Source organism: Gracilinanus agilis, chromosome 2, assembly GCF_016433145.1.
Source record: "Gracilinanus agilis isolate LMUSP501 chromosome 2, AgileGrace, whole genome shotgun sequence".
NCBI lineage: Eukaryota > Metazoa > Chordata > Mammalia > Didelphimorphia > Didelphidae > Gracilinanus > Gracilinanus agilis.
Window position 1 is genome coordinate 587,992,269 of NC_058131.1, and position 19,831 is coordinate 588,012,099.

A 19,831-nucleotide genomic window follows, 5' to 3' on the forward strand; every position below is an offset into this window, starting at 1 on the left:
GACAATAGCTGAGGGACAGACTTTTCCAAAGTTATATAGGTAGTAAACCAGTTACTGAGACACCAAATTCAGTTGTCTCTACTTTAACATTGTGTATTCCGTATTGCCATTTTGTCTATATATATAAAGAAAATTGCCATGGTAAGAGGTGGTCAAAAAGACGTATCCACAGCATTTGTGAGTTCCCAGAATCAGACATATCCACATTAAAATATAGAGTACTTGGACCTGGTGTTGGGAAGAACTGAGTTGAAGTTCTGTACCATACTGTGACCCTGCTGGCTTCAGTTTTCCCATCTGTAGAATGGTGATAATAATAGCACCTACCTAAGTTGTAAGGATAAAATTAGTTGTCTTTTTTTTTTAACTTTGCAACCTTTTTATACAAATGATAGTTCTTAGCCCATTTTTAATACTATGGTTTCAACAAAGGAAATAATATTTTGGGAGAAAGTTTTTAAAACAAGAGTATATTATGGGATATGAAAATACTTACCAGTGAAGGGTCTCTAGATTTAAAATTTTTTTCCTCAATAAGACAAAGTAGGTTTCAACCAGCTACAAATTTGCTTTAACCAAGGGTTTTGCAATTATGTAAAAGATCCAGATAGCTGAATTAAAGACAAAACTTGAGGATTTCCTTTTTTCTTTATAAATGAAATTATTCAACGAGGTTTTGCTTTTTCCTTCTACTTGGCTTAGGATATTTTGCTTTCTCCCGCCATGTGCATAAAACATTTTAAAAGGATGTACAATTATGTAGAAAAATATTTAAGTATGGTTTCCTCAAATTTGTGATGTTAAACCTTCATCTACAACTATGCATATTTAAATGTCTCATCTGTTCTCAAAACTATTGTAACTGAGCAGCTCTAACTACTATGATGTACTCTACACTTCACAGATGAAAATGTTATTGACCCAATATTATTAATGTTGTGAGTTATTTTTCCAGTAGTGGTATTAGCCTTATTGATACTTAAAACTCTGGCCTGATCTCCCTCATAAATGTTAAGCATTTGCAGAACTCTTGTATAGTACTTTTACCACTAAACTAACCTCAAACAAATATAAATATTTATAGTACCAGACAGGTGGAGTATGGCACCCCAAACCAAACACATTTAGCTTTTATAAGGCTGTAGTTTGGTATCTGTATGTACATATGCTTACTTAAATACATATGTTCTTGTCTTTTAAACATTTAACTAAACAAATGACATTAAGTAAAATCTCAAGCTTACTTAGGTTTTACCTATGACATTTTATTTTCCTAGGTTCACACTTTGGAGCACTATATATGAAGAGATGGACCCAGATACTATTCAAGTAGTTAGAATCAGACTGGAGACTCGAAGTGAAATCTCAGTTCTATGATTAGGGAGTTTTGCATTTCCATCTTTTGTCTCTCATCAATAAATACTGGCGCTGGCTTGTTTTGGGAGGGTAGTGGCATTGAAAGGAAACAATAGCATGATTTAAAGACAAATATCTAGCTTCTTCTATGATTTCTGGATTCCCTTATGAAATAGGGAATAAATACTTGAGGTAGTTAATTGTTCATAACTCCTGTGATCTGAGGGGTTAATTTTATATTTGCTTTAGTAAGAGAAGTTGGATTTTGGACAGGTAGAGGAGGAAAAATCTACTTTAGTTGGGAAAAAATGTTCTTTTCCAATGAATATCATTCTTAAGTGTCCAATTCCATATTAAAATCATCTGCATTATGAAATTAGAATTTTTGCCAGGATCTATGGAAAGGGAACTGTTTAATTCACTAAAAACATTTTCAAGTCTGGAGTAAACTAGTGAGGGTCAAAAATAAGCCTACATATTTTCCATATCCTGTGGTGGGCATTTTGGTCCTTTAAAAAAATCTCAGGAAGGAATAAGGTTAAGTTGTAGGAAGAAAGAAATGAACAGAATTTAATATACAACCACATGTCAATGAAGGTTTTTTTTTTCTTCATTTTTCCTTAAACAGTTATCATTCAAATGCCAGTATACATTTTTGTGATTTTCCCTGTTTTTTGGTAGTCTGGTAGAGCTTAGGGACCTCTTCTGAGAATATTTTTAAATGAATGAAATGATAAAATAATTAAAATGAAATGCAGTTATCAAAATATATTTTTGAAATTAATATACGCCAGTTTAAGAATCCCTTATTTATAAAGGGTAATTTTCATCTGAAACTAAATCCTAGAAAAGCTGATTTGTACCGGAAGTAGCATTTTATTAACTTGTAATTAAAAATTTTACCAACTACTACTACTACATACCGATTACCAACAACCAGTTATCAGATTCCCCCAAAACAATATCCAGACACTTTAAGGGCAAAATAATGCACAGGGTTGAGATATACTTTCATTCCAAAGCAAAAGCATTTTTCATAATTGGCAATCTTAGTTCCTATTAGATATAATTGTTAACAAAATTAGAGCCCTAAAGATGAATGAATTAGTTTAAGGAACCACAGATTAATCAGGGACTAGTGATACGCTTCAGTAGAGTAATTCAGAAATATTTCAATAAACATTATAGTCACTGCTGATGCTGTCTAAATATTCAATTGAGATTATATGTGATTCTTTTATAATTTCAGTGTGATGTCCATCAGCAAGACTCCAGACTATCTAAGTCACAGCTCTTTGAAGACTTCTAATTTTTGAGCTGCCATGTTTTCTTGCTTCTCTACAAAGTATGGTAATCAGGGGGGTTATTTTGTTATGAAAACACTTCCCTTTGTTTTAATAAGTGAAAAATAGAATTTTGTCAATTTCATATCCTCAACCACAGGCTTTTAATAGTACCATATATCATTTTATCATACAAATTTTGAAAATTATAAATAACTGACAAAAGTAATTTTTCCTGGGGTTATATTTGATTCTTTTAAAAAAAAGATTATTATTTAAATAAGTTTTTTTGAAAAAAAAAAAGCCAACAAGCAGAGTGTGTTAATTTTTTTTATTAAAAGGAACCCATAGGGTTCATATACGAATACAAAATACAATCTTTTTTTTTCCTGTGGGTTAATATATTGTAACAGCTTTTTTTTTTTTTCAAATTGAAAAACTATTTCACAGATGAAAAAAAAAAAACAAACCTTTGCTTTTTGTGCAAAACTGGAGAGCATTAAGATTTTTGCCCTGTAAAAGGTTTTTATGTGCCAAGGATACACATTTTCTACTTTTAATTATTTTTTAAAAGCAAACAATTCTAAGGCCACAGTTCATTTGCAAAACAAAACAAGAGCCACAAAGAGGTGAAAACCAAGCAAATCCCAGCAGCATGTTTACTCTTCAATGAATATTCTTGGTACCACAGTGATATTGAGGTAAATGTCCAAAGTCAAATGTCAATTTTTATGATTTTGTAGACAAATATTTTTCTTAGCTTGACAAGTATTGCATATAGCCTTATCCTACAGTCAGCTGTAACAGATACAAAATTAGGCAAATGCATTCATTTATCTACTTTTTTTCTTGTGCTTTAAAGCCACTTTTTTCTACTGATAATGTGTGCATTTCATAATTTTATTCTTTTAAGGTGTCAAAACAGTAAGTTTAATAAGTGTTTAATTTGTGAAGTGTAACCAAGGAACAGGTTTAATTGTTTTTTTTTTTCCCCTTCCCTTTATTTGGGAGACTGATCTGGAATTTTTCTCAACTAAACAGTAACTGTTTTGGCATAATGGAAAAGCCTGATCTTTTTACAAGCATGCAAATTACCAATTTTCAAAACAAGGACTATTTGAAGATGCTAAGATAACAAAACAGAATAAAGCTGTATAATTTAAGTTAACAGTTCAAGTAGCACAGTTTTATAATGTGACTTTAAATAGTGGCTTAAAAGAAGTGCTTACAAAACTCAAACAATTTAGAGGTATGTTCTGAAAAGTACAAAGAAAACATATATACAATGTGAGTAGAAAAATCCCTGCTATTTTAATGATTATGATTTTTAAACAGAAAATAATTTAAACTTATTAAGTTTCTGTATTAATTATAGTTAATGATTATGGGAAGCACCAAGGTCTTGAATCAAAACCCTTCTGACATAGAAAACAAATACTTTGTCACTTAAAATTTAAATCTATCACTTGACATTATATCAGAACAATAATGGTAGAAATGCTAGGAGTCCAGTCCTACACCTTTCTGAAACTTAGTACTGAATCATTGGTTTGCCATACAAAATGTATTTAAAACACAGATGCTTAAATTTGATAATGAAGGTATGGGGGAGAACTACATGTACTTTTAGCAGCAGCAACACAATTATGATAATCTGAATATCCTGAGGTTAAGTGACATAGTAAAATATTGCACCAAAACAAAAATCACAGTTTAGATAGAATTATTGAAGACTATGACAGTAAAGTATGTAGTCACTGTCACTGGTCTCTGATATGCAGTTGAAGATTTTTTCTTCTTAATATAGTACGTACTACTACTTTCTTGCTTATATGTAAAATAGGCATATGTATATACTTCCATATATGTTTTTACATATATGTATACACATTTACCTTCATTTACTCTAGACTTAGTAAGAGTTCTAATAGTATATTTCAAAATTTCATTACAGATGACTACAGAATCTGATATTATAAGATAGTAGAAGCTCAAATACAACTTTTGGTCTCAGGTCTATAACCTCCAAACGGTTAACTACCACTCTTGAAGAGGTAGACTTAAGAAAAGTTTTTGAATGTCACTCAAACCTACCAGAAACTTCTAAATTTCCTAGATGTGCCTTTAGTTACAGAAAGGATTTGCATGTTAGTTTGAGAAAACCATTAAGAAAATTAAAGCTCCAGAATAACAAACTATAATGAATGTCATCCAAATTTGACTGTATCCCCTTTGAATTCTGAATCACTTTTTTTCTGGAAGCAATTTTGAGTTTCATACTGTACCAATTACTGCTTAAGAACTGAATCTTCAAATGACATTGGTAAAATTAAATTGTACTTCTTCATTTGGTCTAACATCATGATGTCTACACAAGTGTTTTAATAGTCTTTCAGCATATAAAATATGAAACACTTGAATTGGCAGAAGTTTTGTTTTTTTTTATCATTTTCCTTTTCTTGAACATTCTTTCCCTGCTTATAGTATACCAAAAAAAGTAAGACAGTTGCTGATTTATTTATAGAAACCGAAATTTTTTTGGATGTTTTCATTTCTGACACAATCCCTTAAAATGTTTTTGTCTTGTGTTTTCCATTATGTATGTGAGACAACTTTCTTTTTGAATCATTCACGTGTTCCTTCCTCTCACTCCACCTTCATCTGTACATCCAGTTCCATTCAGTGATACTCCTATATTCAATCCCGTTATAAAAGGCCAACATGCAAACTTGTCCAGAAACAAACTGCTTCTATCAAAAGCCCACAACTTCTTCCATCTTCTACATTCTTTAGCTTTTATGTTCAAAACTGATACTCAAAGCCAAGTTCCCCTACTTCTAGATCCCCTTCTGAACAAAGGCAGCAGGAAAGAAGTCATCATCTAATCTGGTCATGACTGCAGCAGTTTCTGAAACAGTTATAGCACAAATGAAACAGTTTGAGTCTCTTCTATATCACCAGAATGTGGATCAACCTGAAGGAGAGATTTAATAAGATTTTTAATATTTGATATTAGAATGATTTAATGTATATTCATGATGTCTGTGGCTAGTTAACTCAGGCGCTTTAAAACTGGTAATAGAGTAAGACCAAAAACTAAGTTCAATATCTCCATGTGGGCCAGTTAACACTTTTTGTTCATTGGTTATAGACTGACTTTAACTTTAGACAGTCATTTTGTATGTGCATATTATTGCTAGTGATGTAAATAAAACAGTGTAAATGGATCAGGGCAAACCCATTACCACTATCAGAAAACCTTTAAAATGGCCTCCTAATTCTAATTTTGCAATATTAACATTTAGGAAGCAGAATATATTGTTCATTATTTGATAATAGTGGAACTGAAGTTATGTAGACCTTACCTCTGAATATAGAGGTGGAGGCTGAAATCGAAATTCTTGTATATAAGCAAACAGAGGACAGCATATGTCTTCCTGACAATCAGATGGCTGAGGATAAGGAGGAATGTGCCTAGAAAATTCTTCTTCTGATACCACATCAGCATAATTTGGTGGTGCTGCAACAGAAAAGTACTCAAATTTAAAAACTCAATTACAAGCACAAGTTCTTATACTTCTACAAAAGTAGCCTGTAGATAACAGCTGCTCCTGTTCATTAATCTGATTCAATGTTTATATATTATACTATGCATAGATTATTTTGTGCCATATACTTTTAATCAGTAAAGATCTTAGTGCTAATGGTAAGCCAAGAAAACATCAAATCAGATTACTTAAAATATCTATATCTATATATATTTAAAATAAATGATACTTTCATAAAATTTTCTCCCAGTATCTCTCCCCTACCTCTCCTCTTAGAGAATGATGTACTTACATACACTAGTTTTAAGGGAAAAGGGGAAAAATAAGCAAAATTGATCAATACATCAAAGAAAACCCTAAAAATATGTACAAAGTACTACACTGATATAAAAGAGTGAGGTGGGGGAGTGCCTTCTTATCTCTTCCATACTGGTGTATATAGTGACTTTCTTCTTGGCACCTCCTTAGAGTATGAGCCTAATAGTGAAATCTCTGGGTCATTATATTGACCTAATTCTCAATTGCTTTCCAGATTGGTTGTACACAGCTCCACCAACAATTCACACTATACTTCTAACATTGGCTATTCCCTTCTTTTGTCATCTTTACCATCTAGAAGGTAACACTTCAGGGTTAATTTGATTTGCATTTCTCTTATTATTAGTGATCTGGAATATTCTTTTGAGAACTGTTTGTTCATCTCCTTTGACCATTTATTTTTGGGGTTTGAATTTTGGATCACTTCCAATTTGGAGTCTTCTTCTTTTTTTTTTCTTAAACTGGGCCCCGAGATTTTATTGGTGTAGGGACCTGCCAGTGAAGAATTTCTCCTACCAGTGAAGATTGTACCTTGTTACTAATAACCTCACAATGCCTCAAAGAATATTTGCAACTTTGATTAGCACAACTTATAATGAAGCAATGAATTCTTTCAAATCAATGATAAAAAAGTTGATGAAAAGGCAAAGGATATTCCTGGGTTACTCTAATACAATACTTCCACCATCTAAATAAATTAGTAAGAATCAACAACCCATTAACTATTTTTCTCTTTAGGTATGATCACTCAAGCAGTCAAATCCACCTAATTATTACTCAAAGAATAAATTTCTCCCAAAGATCATAGACATAAAGATATAGTGCTGTAAGAGGGATCTCCTTTTAGAGGCAATGTCCTTTCCCCAATTTTTAAAAAATAAATGATGAAAAAATAAGACAAAAGCAAGAATAAGCGACATGCTGAAGGTCACGTAGGTAAGGGTTTGAAGTGAGATTCAAACCAGGTTTTTCTGATTCCAAATCCAATACTCTACTACATTATACTGCAATTTCATCCATATGGATAATGTGAAAGAGTTGCAAAGGTTTTTCTGATATTCAGATATACTATTGTTAACTTAAGCATATCAGTGGATTTGGAATGAGGATATAGATTTGAAATCCTATTCTACTGCTTAGTATCTGTGTAAATTTTGTAAGTAATTTATCCTCTATGTGACTCAAGTTTTCTCATATCATTAAAGGGGTTGAACTGGATGTCCTCTAAGATTCTTTGGCCTAAGAATCTTTGAATGCTAATATAATAACTCTGCCAAGAAAGGAAATCAGGATACCCTTTTATGACCTGTTCTTAAGAGTACGGCTAAGATACCTGACATCTCTTGAAACTCTGGTTCTAATACTTGATATTACCAAATTAATAAAATAATTACCTTCAGGATGTTCTGGCAATGTCAATGTCAACCAGCTCATGTCTACACCAAACTGGCTAACAACACTGGAATTTCTACTCCCAAATCCACTGTATGGAACTGTGCCAATCACCAGTGGTAGCTCTAGCATCAGTTTCTTAGCACCAGGAATGTGAATATATACCTATATGCCAGAAAACCCAAAAAGGAAATGTACAAAGAAGTCAGAAATCATGATTGATATAAAAATAGACTTACCATCCACAAAAATTTTTGTCTTAATTAAGAAAAGATGATAAAATGTGGTGTGAAAAGTTACACCAGACCCCAAATTATCAGGATGAGCTACTTAATAAGAATTGGGATTAATATATGAGGAATCACAAAAAATTTTAAAATCTGTTTTAATTGTGTTATGGGTTTTATGGTACAAGAAAATAATCATTTTGAATTACCTTAGTTTTTCATATGCCTACTTACTACCTACCTCTTCTTTCAACATTTCCTATGTTCAATATCAGTAACACCTAATAGTAAAATTCAAACCTGAATACTCTATAATTTGCTATAACATTGGAATAAAATTAAATTTTATTCCATACAAATTTCTGAACACATCTCCATTAATATGGCCTCATTTATTACTCTGTTCTATGTATTTTATTTCTTGCAAAAATTATACTTACAGCTAAGGAATAATCTACTCTGATAATACAGCAATCAAGGATGGATGGTATAACAGGTGGAATTTTCAAAGTCTTGCCATTCCATGTATCTGTGCTTCCAGAAGCAATATGGTTTCCTCGAACATTAGCAACCATTTGACGAAATGTCTTGGTCTTCCCACTAGCCAAATAAGTCTGTGTTTGGAAAATGGCAGCTTTGGGAACAATCAGACGAGATGAACAATTTTCAATTTCTGCATAGATTGGTATTGCTTCACCTGATAAAAGGAAATAATAAAATGCAAATATTGATATAACTGGTTTCACAGAACATCTTAAAAAACACGGCCCAGGTAAGTACTTGACTGTCAATTTATCATCAATGATTTGAATTAAACAATGGCATCAAATGTTCAATAATATTCATCACCTTTTAGAAGTTAGGAAAATTAAAGCAGTAAACTAAATTAAACTGCACATTTGAGACAGCTGGAAGCTAACTGTTTTGATTTTATTTGTTTATTGTGTTAAGTTACAATGTTGTCTAATTAACATTTTTACTTGCATACAAAGACAGGATTGAGTTCTTTTATTAATATGTAAAACATTGCCAATGTATTCAATAGTGCCTAAGAAATGAAATGTCAAAAGATTAGAGTCCTTGTCCTAAGGTACTTCAAATAAAAGTATGAGAAATAGAAGAACCTTTAAACTTAATATTACAAAAAAAGAAAAAAAAACTGAATTGTCACTGGACCCAGAAAACAGAAAAAGAACAGCCTGTCAAATTGTTTTATAGAGTCCTGCATCAAAATATCATACCCATGTACCAAAAATGTCTCATCACCTATTTCAATTTAATGTAGGGACTACAATATTTCAAGAAACTTCTTGACAATAATGGATATTACAATAGTTCTGAATAATTATGTTGCTAAAATGTGGCTTTATTGGAGTCCATTTATGCACTTACAAAATAAAGGTGGCATTTATGAAGTTTCTCTTAGAGACATTAAAAGTACATTAGTACTTATACCAACATATATTAGACCATATTTCTTAAGCTCCTTAAAATTGTCCTAAATTATTATTCCATCTTTTTAAAATTATCTTAAGTTAATTAAAAATAAAAATATTGGGTTTTCTACCCGGATATTTAAAAGATAAGGAGAAAAACTTACCATTACAGTATCCCTTTCTTTCAATTCTTGCACTCAAAGAGACTGGACCAGAAGTGAAAAACCAACAGCCAACCATTTTCTCATGACTTCTTAATACAGGTGTCTTTAAAAATGCAAATAAAACAATACTTTTCATTAAATAGAACATAGTTTTCCTAAAGAACTCAAAACACTAAAAACTATCACTTTTCTATTCACTGTAATATGGACTAGTAAGCATTCTAGCATAGGTTCTGTAAGGTAAGGCAAGGTAAGCATAAGGTTAAGGATAGGTAAGCATAGTTTCTATTTAATATCTTATTCATGGCTTAAAGCTGTGTTGGTGAAGACAGGGCCTGCCTGCCCTGACATGCCGGGAGGGGGCTGCTCCATTCCCCATCTCTACCAGGTCTGAGGACATTTTTTGCATGCTGCACCCATCTGTCCAGCAGCCCAATGGGGTCACAGGCAGCCTGAAGGTGCAGTTTGGGCATATGATCTCTAAAAGGTTCACTAATGTTGGCTTAAGGTATTAATAATGTGTTCATAGAAGATTATTCTAGTTGAGCATACATTTGGGCAATTTCTACACAAAAATGGAAAAAGCTAGTGACAGAATGTATATTGGCAGTCTAAGGTTATCACTCAGGGAATGGCCATAGCATCTTCTAGAAGAAGACCATCTATAAATCATAGAGGTTACAATAATCTGCCTTTGTGGACAGAATACCCAAATCAATGAACTCATGCTGCTTCAGAAGCATTTAAGATGGCTAGAAAAACTAGTTAATTCACAATAAATTTTCATTTTGTCTTGTTCCTTTCATACTTTATGCCAGTGATGGGCAAACTTTTTAAAGAGGGGGCCAAAGGAAAGGAAATGCTCATCTGTTGGCCTGTTTCTAAGGCAACTCTTTCAAAGTTTCATTGTATTGTATTCTACTTGTTGTATCTGTCAAATTAGGAATAATGTCACATGGCTGGAGAGAACATTTCAGGAGTCTGCATCTGGCCCGAGGGCTGTAGTTTGCCCATCACTGCTTTATGCTACAAACTGCTTAATGTGAAAGAACAAGTCACTTAACCCTATTTGCCTCAGTTTCCTCATCTATCAAAAAAAGCAAGAGAAGGAAATGGCAAACTACTTCAGTAATTTTGCCAAAAAAAAAAAAAGTAGGGTCATGAAGTCAGACACAACTAAACAAAAAATAAAAATCAACTTAAAGCCAGTTAATTTTTAAAATAGGCATACTTAAAAAAAACCTTGATAGCAAGACAATAATATGTAATCAGGATCTCAGCTTAGGTGTTATGGCAGTATCTATTTATAAGTGAGGAATATAAAACAGGTTTATCTTTCTCAATTAAAACAACAAAAAAAAGCCTGGATAATTTAGATATCTATCCTCAATGTGATTTTTTTAAAAAAATTGTCCATCAATTATGCAGTAATATAAATTACATAATGACTTTCAAGGAGGGTATATAAACACAGCACTATACTTTCAAGAAGCCATGGCATGGAGTGCCATCAATTTGCAAGGCTCCTACAATAAGCATTTATTGTTAAATAAAATGATGGTCTCTTAAATGTTTGTGCCTAATTTGATGGAGTGAGACATTTAAAGGCTGATGTCATTTTTTTTTTTTACTATACTAAATGGCTATAAAGCATGAGTTCTTCATCTTTTTTTGTGTCTTAGGACAGCCCCAACCTGTCTTAAGCAATCTAGTAAAGTCTTCAATGTTTTTAAATACATAAAATAAAATATAAAAGATTACAAAGAAAACAAAGTATAGAGAAATGCAACTATAAAGGTACTGTGTACTGTGCTTAGAACATCACAGGCTTTTTATAAAGGCTTATTTTCCTTCTCTTTTCCTCTTATCCCTTTAAAAAAAAGAAAGTTTTTGGACTTCAGGTTAAGAACCTTCCCAATGGACTGTCCCATTGCTAGGCTGCTACTTCTAATTATTTTATGATCTACGTAGAGTTCAATATGATCAAGGGCAACCGATATTTTTAGTGAAACATCTGATCATAATGATTGATTGGCACTAAATGGTCAGTTCACTGTATAGAACAGAGATAGTCTTACACATAGAGATAAAAATTATTCTTTAAAACAAATTGTATATTTACTTTTATGTGGCCACATAATCAAATTTTAACTTCTTTTCCTAGTCTTTAAAATAGCATAACTCCTAATCTTAGTAGTTAAATAATCCTCAGATACTAAAAATACATCATAGTCACATTATGATAGGAAGTTTAAATTATCCAACATTTTCTATGAAGTAATCATTCATTCATATTTAAATGTAGAACCATTAGGTCCTACTAGCTATCATGAAAGTGCAAGGTATAATTTTATATTATTTTGATAATATGGGTTTAGATAAAAGAATCTAGCTCATTAGCTCCCATCTTGCCTATTCTGTTGTTACTTATAGTCTGATCTTCCTTATCATTCTACAGTATTTCTAGTGATTATTAGAAGTTCAATGCTTTAATGTGGCCAAATCTGTCATAAGGAAATGATAACTGAAAGGCTCTCTGTAGCAGCTGCATGCACTTACTTAATGTTAGAAAATGACATGCAAAATGGAAGGATACACAGCATAATGGCCACAGATTAAATAACAGGCTAAGCATGATTAATACTCTACTATAATTACTGTTTCTCAACCTACTATTATTGAAGAGCTTAGGACACTACAGCCCTATGAATATAGTTGCTCTGATAAAAGTAACTACTTTAAGCTTGTGCATTATTATTATTAAGCTTTATTAATGCATTTCAAGCTTGCATAACTTTTTGGCAAAAGAAATTCTGAACAGCAAGGATATAATCAATAGTATTAACACACTCACACAAATTGTAATTTGCCCAACCTAAGATCATCTATTTATGGTGAATGCTTATTGGTTACAAATTATACTCTTTAAGTAGTCATAAAGTGACAGGTCATATCGTCACCAAATTGGCTAAATCTTAGTTTAAAATATTTTGTGTAGTTATAATTAAAAAAAATTCTTACTAATAAAGCTGGTGTGTTGACATCAATATGACTAATAACCTGGAGTTCTCTTTTTATACTTTGGTCGGGTACCACAGGCCGTTCCAAGATTGCTCTCACAGAGTATTGAATACTGCCATACTTCCCAGTGAATGATGTCACCAAAGGTCTGAAATAAACACCATACATTAATTTAAAGTTTAATAAGAATTAAAAACTAATTGGAGGGGGCAGCTGGGTGGCTCAGTGGATTGAGAGCCAGGCCTAGTAATGGGAGGTCCTAGGTTCAAATCTGGCCTCAGACACTTCCTAGCTGTGTGACCCTGGGCAAGTCACTTAACCCCAATTCCCTAGCCCTTACCACACTTCTGCCTTGGAACCAATACAAGTATTGATTCTAAGATGGAAGGTAAGGGTTTAAAAAACAAACAAATAACTAATTGGAAAGTAATACAATTCTAAAGAACTGGTAGTTTAAAGAAGAACTAATTATATAAATAGAAAATTTTGTCAAAGAAAATGACAAGAATATTGTCTCAATGACATATCAAAATTAATGACACGCACCCAACACCAGTTCTGAAGTGATATTTTACACCTCTAAATACTTTAACAAAAGATAAATGTGAATTAGGCAGTAATTAATTTACAAGTTGTTTTTTTTTTTTTTTTTTTTTTTTTACCTGGGTGGTGGGAAAGATGCAGGACTTTCTGGACCTGCTAGTTCATCTGTGTTGGAAAAACCATAGTATTGAAAACTCTTTGCACTGATGTATACTACCCATACACAATAGTCTTAAGAGAATTGGATGGGCAAATAAAAGGTTGTAAATGGTCACACAACCAGTATGTGTCAGAAGAACCTAAACCCAGGTTTTCCAGATTCCAGAGCCAATCCTCTATACATACATTATATTATGCCAATTTTCTTACATGTAAAATAATTTTAATAATGTGGATTTGTCAGTATATTTTTACTTTTGATAAACAGCAAACAAGGAACTTTTATTTGATGAATAAACATGTAAATCTAAGAGAAGATTGTTTGGATTACAATCTAGTTATTTTGTAGGAAAAGAAAATTTAACCAAAATTTAGATAGGTTTCACTTACTCAGATGGAAGCTGAAAGCTGAATGGAAATTCATGTTTTCCTGGTTGTAATAAAATGATGCCTTCACCTATAAAACAAAGATTAAATATTTTAAATAAGTCTAGTAGAAAGTAGAGATTTTCAAAAAATAACACAAATTAGTTTTTATTTCCTTTCAAAATAAGTTCCTTTTGGAGGGCAGCTGGGTAACTCAGTGGAGTGAGAGTTAGGCCTAGAGACTGGGGGTCCTAGGTTCAAACCCGGCCTCAGCCACTTCCCAGCTGTGTGACCCTGGGCAAGTCACTTGGCCCCCATTGCCCACCCTTACCAATCTTCCACCTATGAGACAATGCACCGAAGTACAAGGGTTTAAAAAAAATACTATAAAATAAGTTCCTTTTGGTAGTAATCATAAAAAAGTTATTAACATGAGAAAGCAAAACTTTAATCTTTGTTTTGGACTTAAAAATTCATAAGAACAAAGACACAGAGGAACACAAACAAAGAAGTTGTTACTGCCTTGTTAAATTTAATATATGAATATACTTCAAAAACTTCAACAAACTTTACATATAAACTCAATTCATTATATGAAGCCCTTTAAAATGTCTTAAAAAACTACAATTTGTTAAAATTGTATTTGAAAACAAGGTAGTAGTAAAGAGAACTTTTTCATAATTGAGTATTTTCTCAATTGTAAAAGAACAAACGTATATGACAATTTTAATTGTAAGCCATTAGGTTAATGAAAACAGATTCTTGCTTCTTCTATTCACTCTGGGAAATCTTTAGGAAAAGTCTGGGAGTAAAGAAATTTTGAGTCTTATATGGTAATCATTCCCAATAAGAGATTTCTAGGAATTATGATCTTAGGACTAGAAGCAACCCTAGAGAATTACCTAGTCCAATTCCTTTTTGACAAATGAGGAAATTGAGACCCAGAAATGTCTCACAGTTGGTCCATAGAAGAATCCAGCTGAACTTGACTTTCAGGTGTGTGTTCCATTCAGAATATCATATTGCCTCCTAATAAGTATTTGACTATTTTATATAGCATATGTGGATGCTTATCTTAGTTTTTAAGAGGGTGAGGGTTGATATGGCCATATTAATTCACTGTATAAGTAAGGAAACTTAACCAAAATTTAAATATTCCCTTCTGGTTAGCTAGCTTGTCTTTGGTCCATGCACAACCTTTTTCAGTGTAGGCAACAGTCTTATAAATGTATTCTATTCTCCAAAAAGAAGACCAGAACAGATAATATTAATTTTTCATTTAACTCTTCCACTACAAATGTAAAACCTCTATCAATATGCATTTATTAAATGCTTACTATGTGCCAGTCTGTGCCTCTTTGAGGGAAGAAAATACAAACATAGAGATAGAGGTAACTTTGGGAGTGGAGGCACTAACAGCTGTTGGGGACTCCAAAAGTCCTCTTGGAAAAGATGGTGTTCAATCTCAGGAAACCAGATTGCAGGAGGTAATAGTGAGGGAGTACATTTTGGCATGTGAGAAAACCTGGGCAAAGGCATAGAGAAGGAAATATGGAGCGTAGTGTGAGAAGAAAGATGATCAACTGGCTGAGTACATGGAAAAGAACACATGATATGAGGCTCCTAAGACAGGTTAGAAATAAGCTTTAAATGCAAAGGAGTCTATAGACATCTTAGAAGAATTAAGGAGCCACAATTTCAGCATCAGAAGGAGCCTCGGGCCAACTTTTATCTGGAAAAGAAATCCTTATATAGAATACTTCCTAAGTTTTCATTTAGCTTGAAAACAACAAACTAGGGGGAACCTAGTAACTCTCCCCTAAGAAACTACCCTCCACTTTGGGAGAGCTTTGTTAGGAAGTTTTTCTTTCTATTATGTTTATATTTGCTTCTATAACACCTGCCCATTACTACTAATATTGCTTTCTGGAGTCAGAGGGCAAGTCTAATCTAATTAATCTTAGTTTTTTTAACTCTTCTTCACATAGACTCAATGACTCATTATTATGGTTGGCCACCAGCTTATCATTCCTGGCACCTAGACCACAACACAAAATTCCAGATGTGTTCAGACCAGAATTATATATGTAGAAGTCCCAAATCCTTAGAAACTACATTTAGTTTAACTTTTACATTCTTCCTTTTATATAACACACCTTTTCAAGATATGAAAATTCTAATTATCTATGTTGTAAGGGATATGAGATCTAATTCATGCTAAAAGTTCCTTCTAACAATACAGACCAACTTATTCATTTCTTGTCATCCCAAAGGATTCTTTTCTGTGGATTCCTATAGTTATCACAGTGGGTCTACCCAACATGTTGGAGGTCTTTTTCCCATCCTTTGATACTGAATGAAGATCAATGAAAGCAGGCTGTCAATTAGTTTTCTCTTGTCACTATATAATTGCTTTTTAAAAAATACTTATACATTTCTCTGAGAGCATCCTTTACATCATTTCCCTGCATAATTTCTTAACTGTACAATGTATTTCAGCCCACTCCATGCCTCTCCAGGGACCTCTAGGTGATAATTCAACTTTAATTCTTTTATGATTACCAATGATTCATGGCCATACAATCTTAGGAGGACAAAAATGGCACTGTTTGCCAACTTTTTAGATGAGTCTTTGTTTCTGAGAGGAGCTTAATTATAAGAATTATGCAAATCTCAAAGGAAATTCTACCTATTTTACTTTTTCTGTTCAATTTGGAGCCTTAGTTCATTATCCATTTCTAATTTCTATCAGAGATAAATGTAGTAATGGATGATCTCTATTGGTAATCCCTACGATTGTTTTATAATTGGACAAATAAGCATTCTTTACTTGGTTTCTCTAGTGCAGACTGGCTGAGAAAGTCTAAGAAAATATGGATCTCATACAGGAAGCCCTGAAATGTCCAGGGTTTGATGAAATTGGAATAGTGTCATCTTCAAACCAGAACATCTGAGGGACCTCACCCCATAAAAGGAACAGCTTACTGCACTGGGCTTTGAGAAGTCTCCTCGATGGCAATGATGAATGCCTTCAATAGTATGTCAAATACCTTCAACATGTCCTCTTATTTGCCCTGTAACTGAATTGAAACCTGGGAAGCAATTCACCTCAAGTGGGAAAAAAATGTGAGCAGAAAGTATAATTAAAACAATCCAAAGCCTGAATAATTAAAAGGCAAACAATGAAGACAAATGAATTGGTGATGGAATTGAATTAAATTATATATGGAATGAATTGTATACTCAATACCTACTGATATTGACTGATGCTTGAGATTACTACTTTATCAGTACAGATATTCAAGAGATGCTATAAGCAAATATTCATTATTATGCATGTAAAAAGTATTTTCACATGGAGAGAAATTAATTCAAAGTGACAAAGTCTCACAATACCAAAACAAAAATCCTGAATCACAACCTATAGAGCTATATTACATAAAATAGATTATAAATGTTCTGTTTAATTTTAAAGATGCCTTCTTTACCCTGAAAACTGAAGTTTTATCCCATATATGTTTAGAAACAAGGCTCAACTTTTGAAGGAAAAAACTTAACTAGGAAAAACAATAAAAAAGTAAATACAAAATAGTTTAAATAATTTTAATAAAACTATTTCTATTCAAATGTTTATAGTTTAACAACTTAAATAAAGAACAATTAATCATTTTGTGAAGTGTGCTCACTGCTCATCTAATTAAACCTTCTGCTTTGATCAAAAGGCATTTATAGGGATGTTTGCTAAGCATCATACAAATGTTTGCCAAGCCTGACTCTCTAGTATGAAATATGACAGTGAATTAAATTATATTTGCATTTCCCTAAGGTTAAATAAAGCTGAAGCTCTGACTTCAACAACATGAGGCTAGTGGTTTGCTTTTATTTAACTTTGCATCTCCCCCAGTGTTTCATGCATAATAGGAGCTTAATACATGTTTGCTGAATTGAATCAAATTAGAGGACTGTCAGAGCTTTCTAGCCTAGAAATTAAGCAGCTAAAAGTTCTAATATTATTTCAACCTGTAGTTTGCTGTATAAATAAGTTTAAAGTACTTCATCAAAAGACAGAGATAGTGGGGGCAGCTGGGTGGTTCAGTGGATTGAGAGACTTAGGTCCTCAGTTTAAATAAGACCTCAGACACTTCCTAGCTGTGTGACCCTGGGCAAGTCACTTAACCCCCACTGCCTAGCTCTTACCACTCTTCTGCCTTGGAGCCAATACATAGTATTGACTCCAAGACAGGTAAGGGTTTATTTAAAAAAAAAAAAAGGCAGAGATAGGACCAGTAAGGGGCAAGTTCCTTTTTTTCCAAACATTTATTAATATTTATTTTTTAGAAAAGTTAACATGGTTACATTCATGCTCTTATTTTCCCCTTCACAACTCCCCCTCCCCCCAACTCTACCCTCCCATGGCTGATGCCTATTTCCACTGGTTTTAACATGTGTCATTGATCAAGACCTATTTCCAAATTGTTGATAGTTGCATTGGTGTGGTAGTTAGTTTCCAGTCTACATCCCCAATCATGTCAGCCTCAACCCATGTGTTCAAGCAGTTGCAAGTTCCTTTAAATAAGGAAAAATGTCCTAAATTTTAATAGTCCCAAAATCAACTCATTTGAGAGGCCAAATTCTCCATCTTGAGTTATCTTGAAGAAGCTATGCAATCATTTGTAGAAGATGAGAAAGATGAAATTCATATTTGGTAGAGCTTCAACTAGGTGATCTCTGACCTATCTTTACAGCACACGATGACATCATGAAGCCAAAGTAGTAGTAAGAATAATTATTGCTCACACTTATGTATCTTTAAAGGTTAAATTTTCAGAAAAATCAAATGCCCATGCTTTATGTATGCATAAAATTATATTTTAAAACTCACTCAAAATTCAGTGTGAAGATAATCTCAAGAAGATTGTTGTTTGCAATAAATACCATCATGACTAGAGCCCACCTAGACACCTAAAGTGTTTTCAAAGGCCAGAAAGCATGGATTCATTAAAGCAGTGTTTTGAAAAATCAAAGGTCCTGAATTTAAATCTTGTTTGCCCAATACTATTTATTTGATAATGGGGAAAAGCACTTTATTGCTCTGGGACTCAGTTTCTTCTGGTAAAATCATGGCTTGCTAAATGATCTTTCAGTTACCAATGAGTTCTAAAATCTATGATTCTCACTCTTCTCAGTGAAGTTGTTTGTCCAGGGTTACAATAGAAAATCAGGGTTGGAGTAAAGGTTTCCATACTTTCAGTCCAATATTTTTTCATCATCACAAATGCGTTTACTAATATTTTCTAATCTCTGCTAATTCCAACATCTAAATTTCGACCTGTTTATACTCATTTCTCTGTATGTGTCCTAATCTTACTTAAAACTTTGTCTTCAACCTTCCTTCTGAAACCCCCAACAATTCTGGCACTTGTTCTTTCTGGCACAGTACTCACCTTCAAGTACACACTCATCACCTCATTCCCTCCATAACTCTTGCCACACTTTTCTTATTCCAAGTTTTTTTCCTTCCCTTCTCCAAATAAGATTCCATCCCACACCTTTACACCTCCTCCCTCTGCTTATTCTACCTAGTACTACTAGTATTGTTTTCTGAAATAGGTTAGAACTAGTCTAAATAATTACTTTTCTAGTTAAAGCCTTTGAAAATACTAGAAGACTGCTATCAAGTCCCACCCAAGTCTTTCATCCTGGTTACTCATTAATGAATATGGTGAAGAAAAACCCCCTTTCGAGTTCCCTACCGCTCCAGTTCTCATTTCCTCCAACACCTGTCTCATCTAAGATTCTTTCAATGGGCTTCTAGTAAAACTAAGAATTGGTACCCAATAGTTCTGTTCTCCCTGACATCCCTCCTTACTCCTATCTCTCTTCTAGGTTAGTTCTCTATCATTCAATCCTTCCAGCCCCCATTACAGCTCTCCCTCCCCCCTCCACTTCTTTACTAGTCCCCCCACCCCTTGACTGCCCCCAACCTCTCTCTCCTAATCATCTGCCTCCCCACTCAGC

General features: G+C 33.2%; 1 protein-coding gene across 1 annotated transcript in view; it reads right to left on the reverse strand.

The window, feature by feature from the left end:
- Positions 1-4,790: 4,790 nt before the first annotated feature.
- The window catches only part of ARRDC4 (arrestin domain containing 4), a 20,516-nt gene continuing 5,475 nt past the window's right edge, over positions 4,791-19,831 (reverse strand). The window contains exons 2-8 of the mRNA XM_044662461.1: positions 13,838-13,904; positions 12,746-12,893; positions 9,725-9,827; positions 8,565-8,821; positions 7,900-8,062; positions 6,005-6,159; positions 4,791-5,613 (exon numbers count right to left, since the gene is read on the reverse strand). Of these exons, the coding sequence (XP_044518396.1) occupies positions 5,557-5,613; positions 6,005-6,159; positions 7,900-8,062; positions 8,565-8,821; positions 9,725-9,827; positions 12,746-12,893; positions 13,838-13,904 (950 nt within the window). The 3' untranslated portion in view covers positions 4,791-5,556. The remainder of the gene's footprint in view (positions 5,614-6,004; positions 6,160-7,899; positions 8,063-8,564; positions 8,822-9,724; positions 9,828-12,745; positions 12,894-13,837; positions 13,905-19,831) is intronic.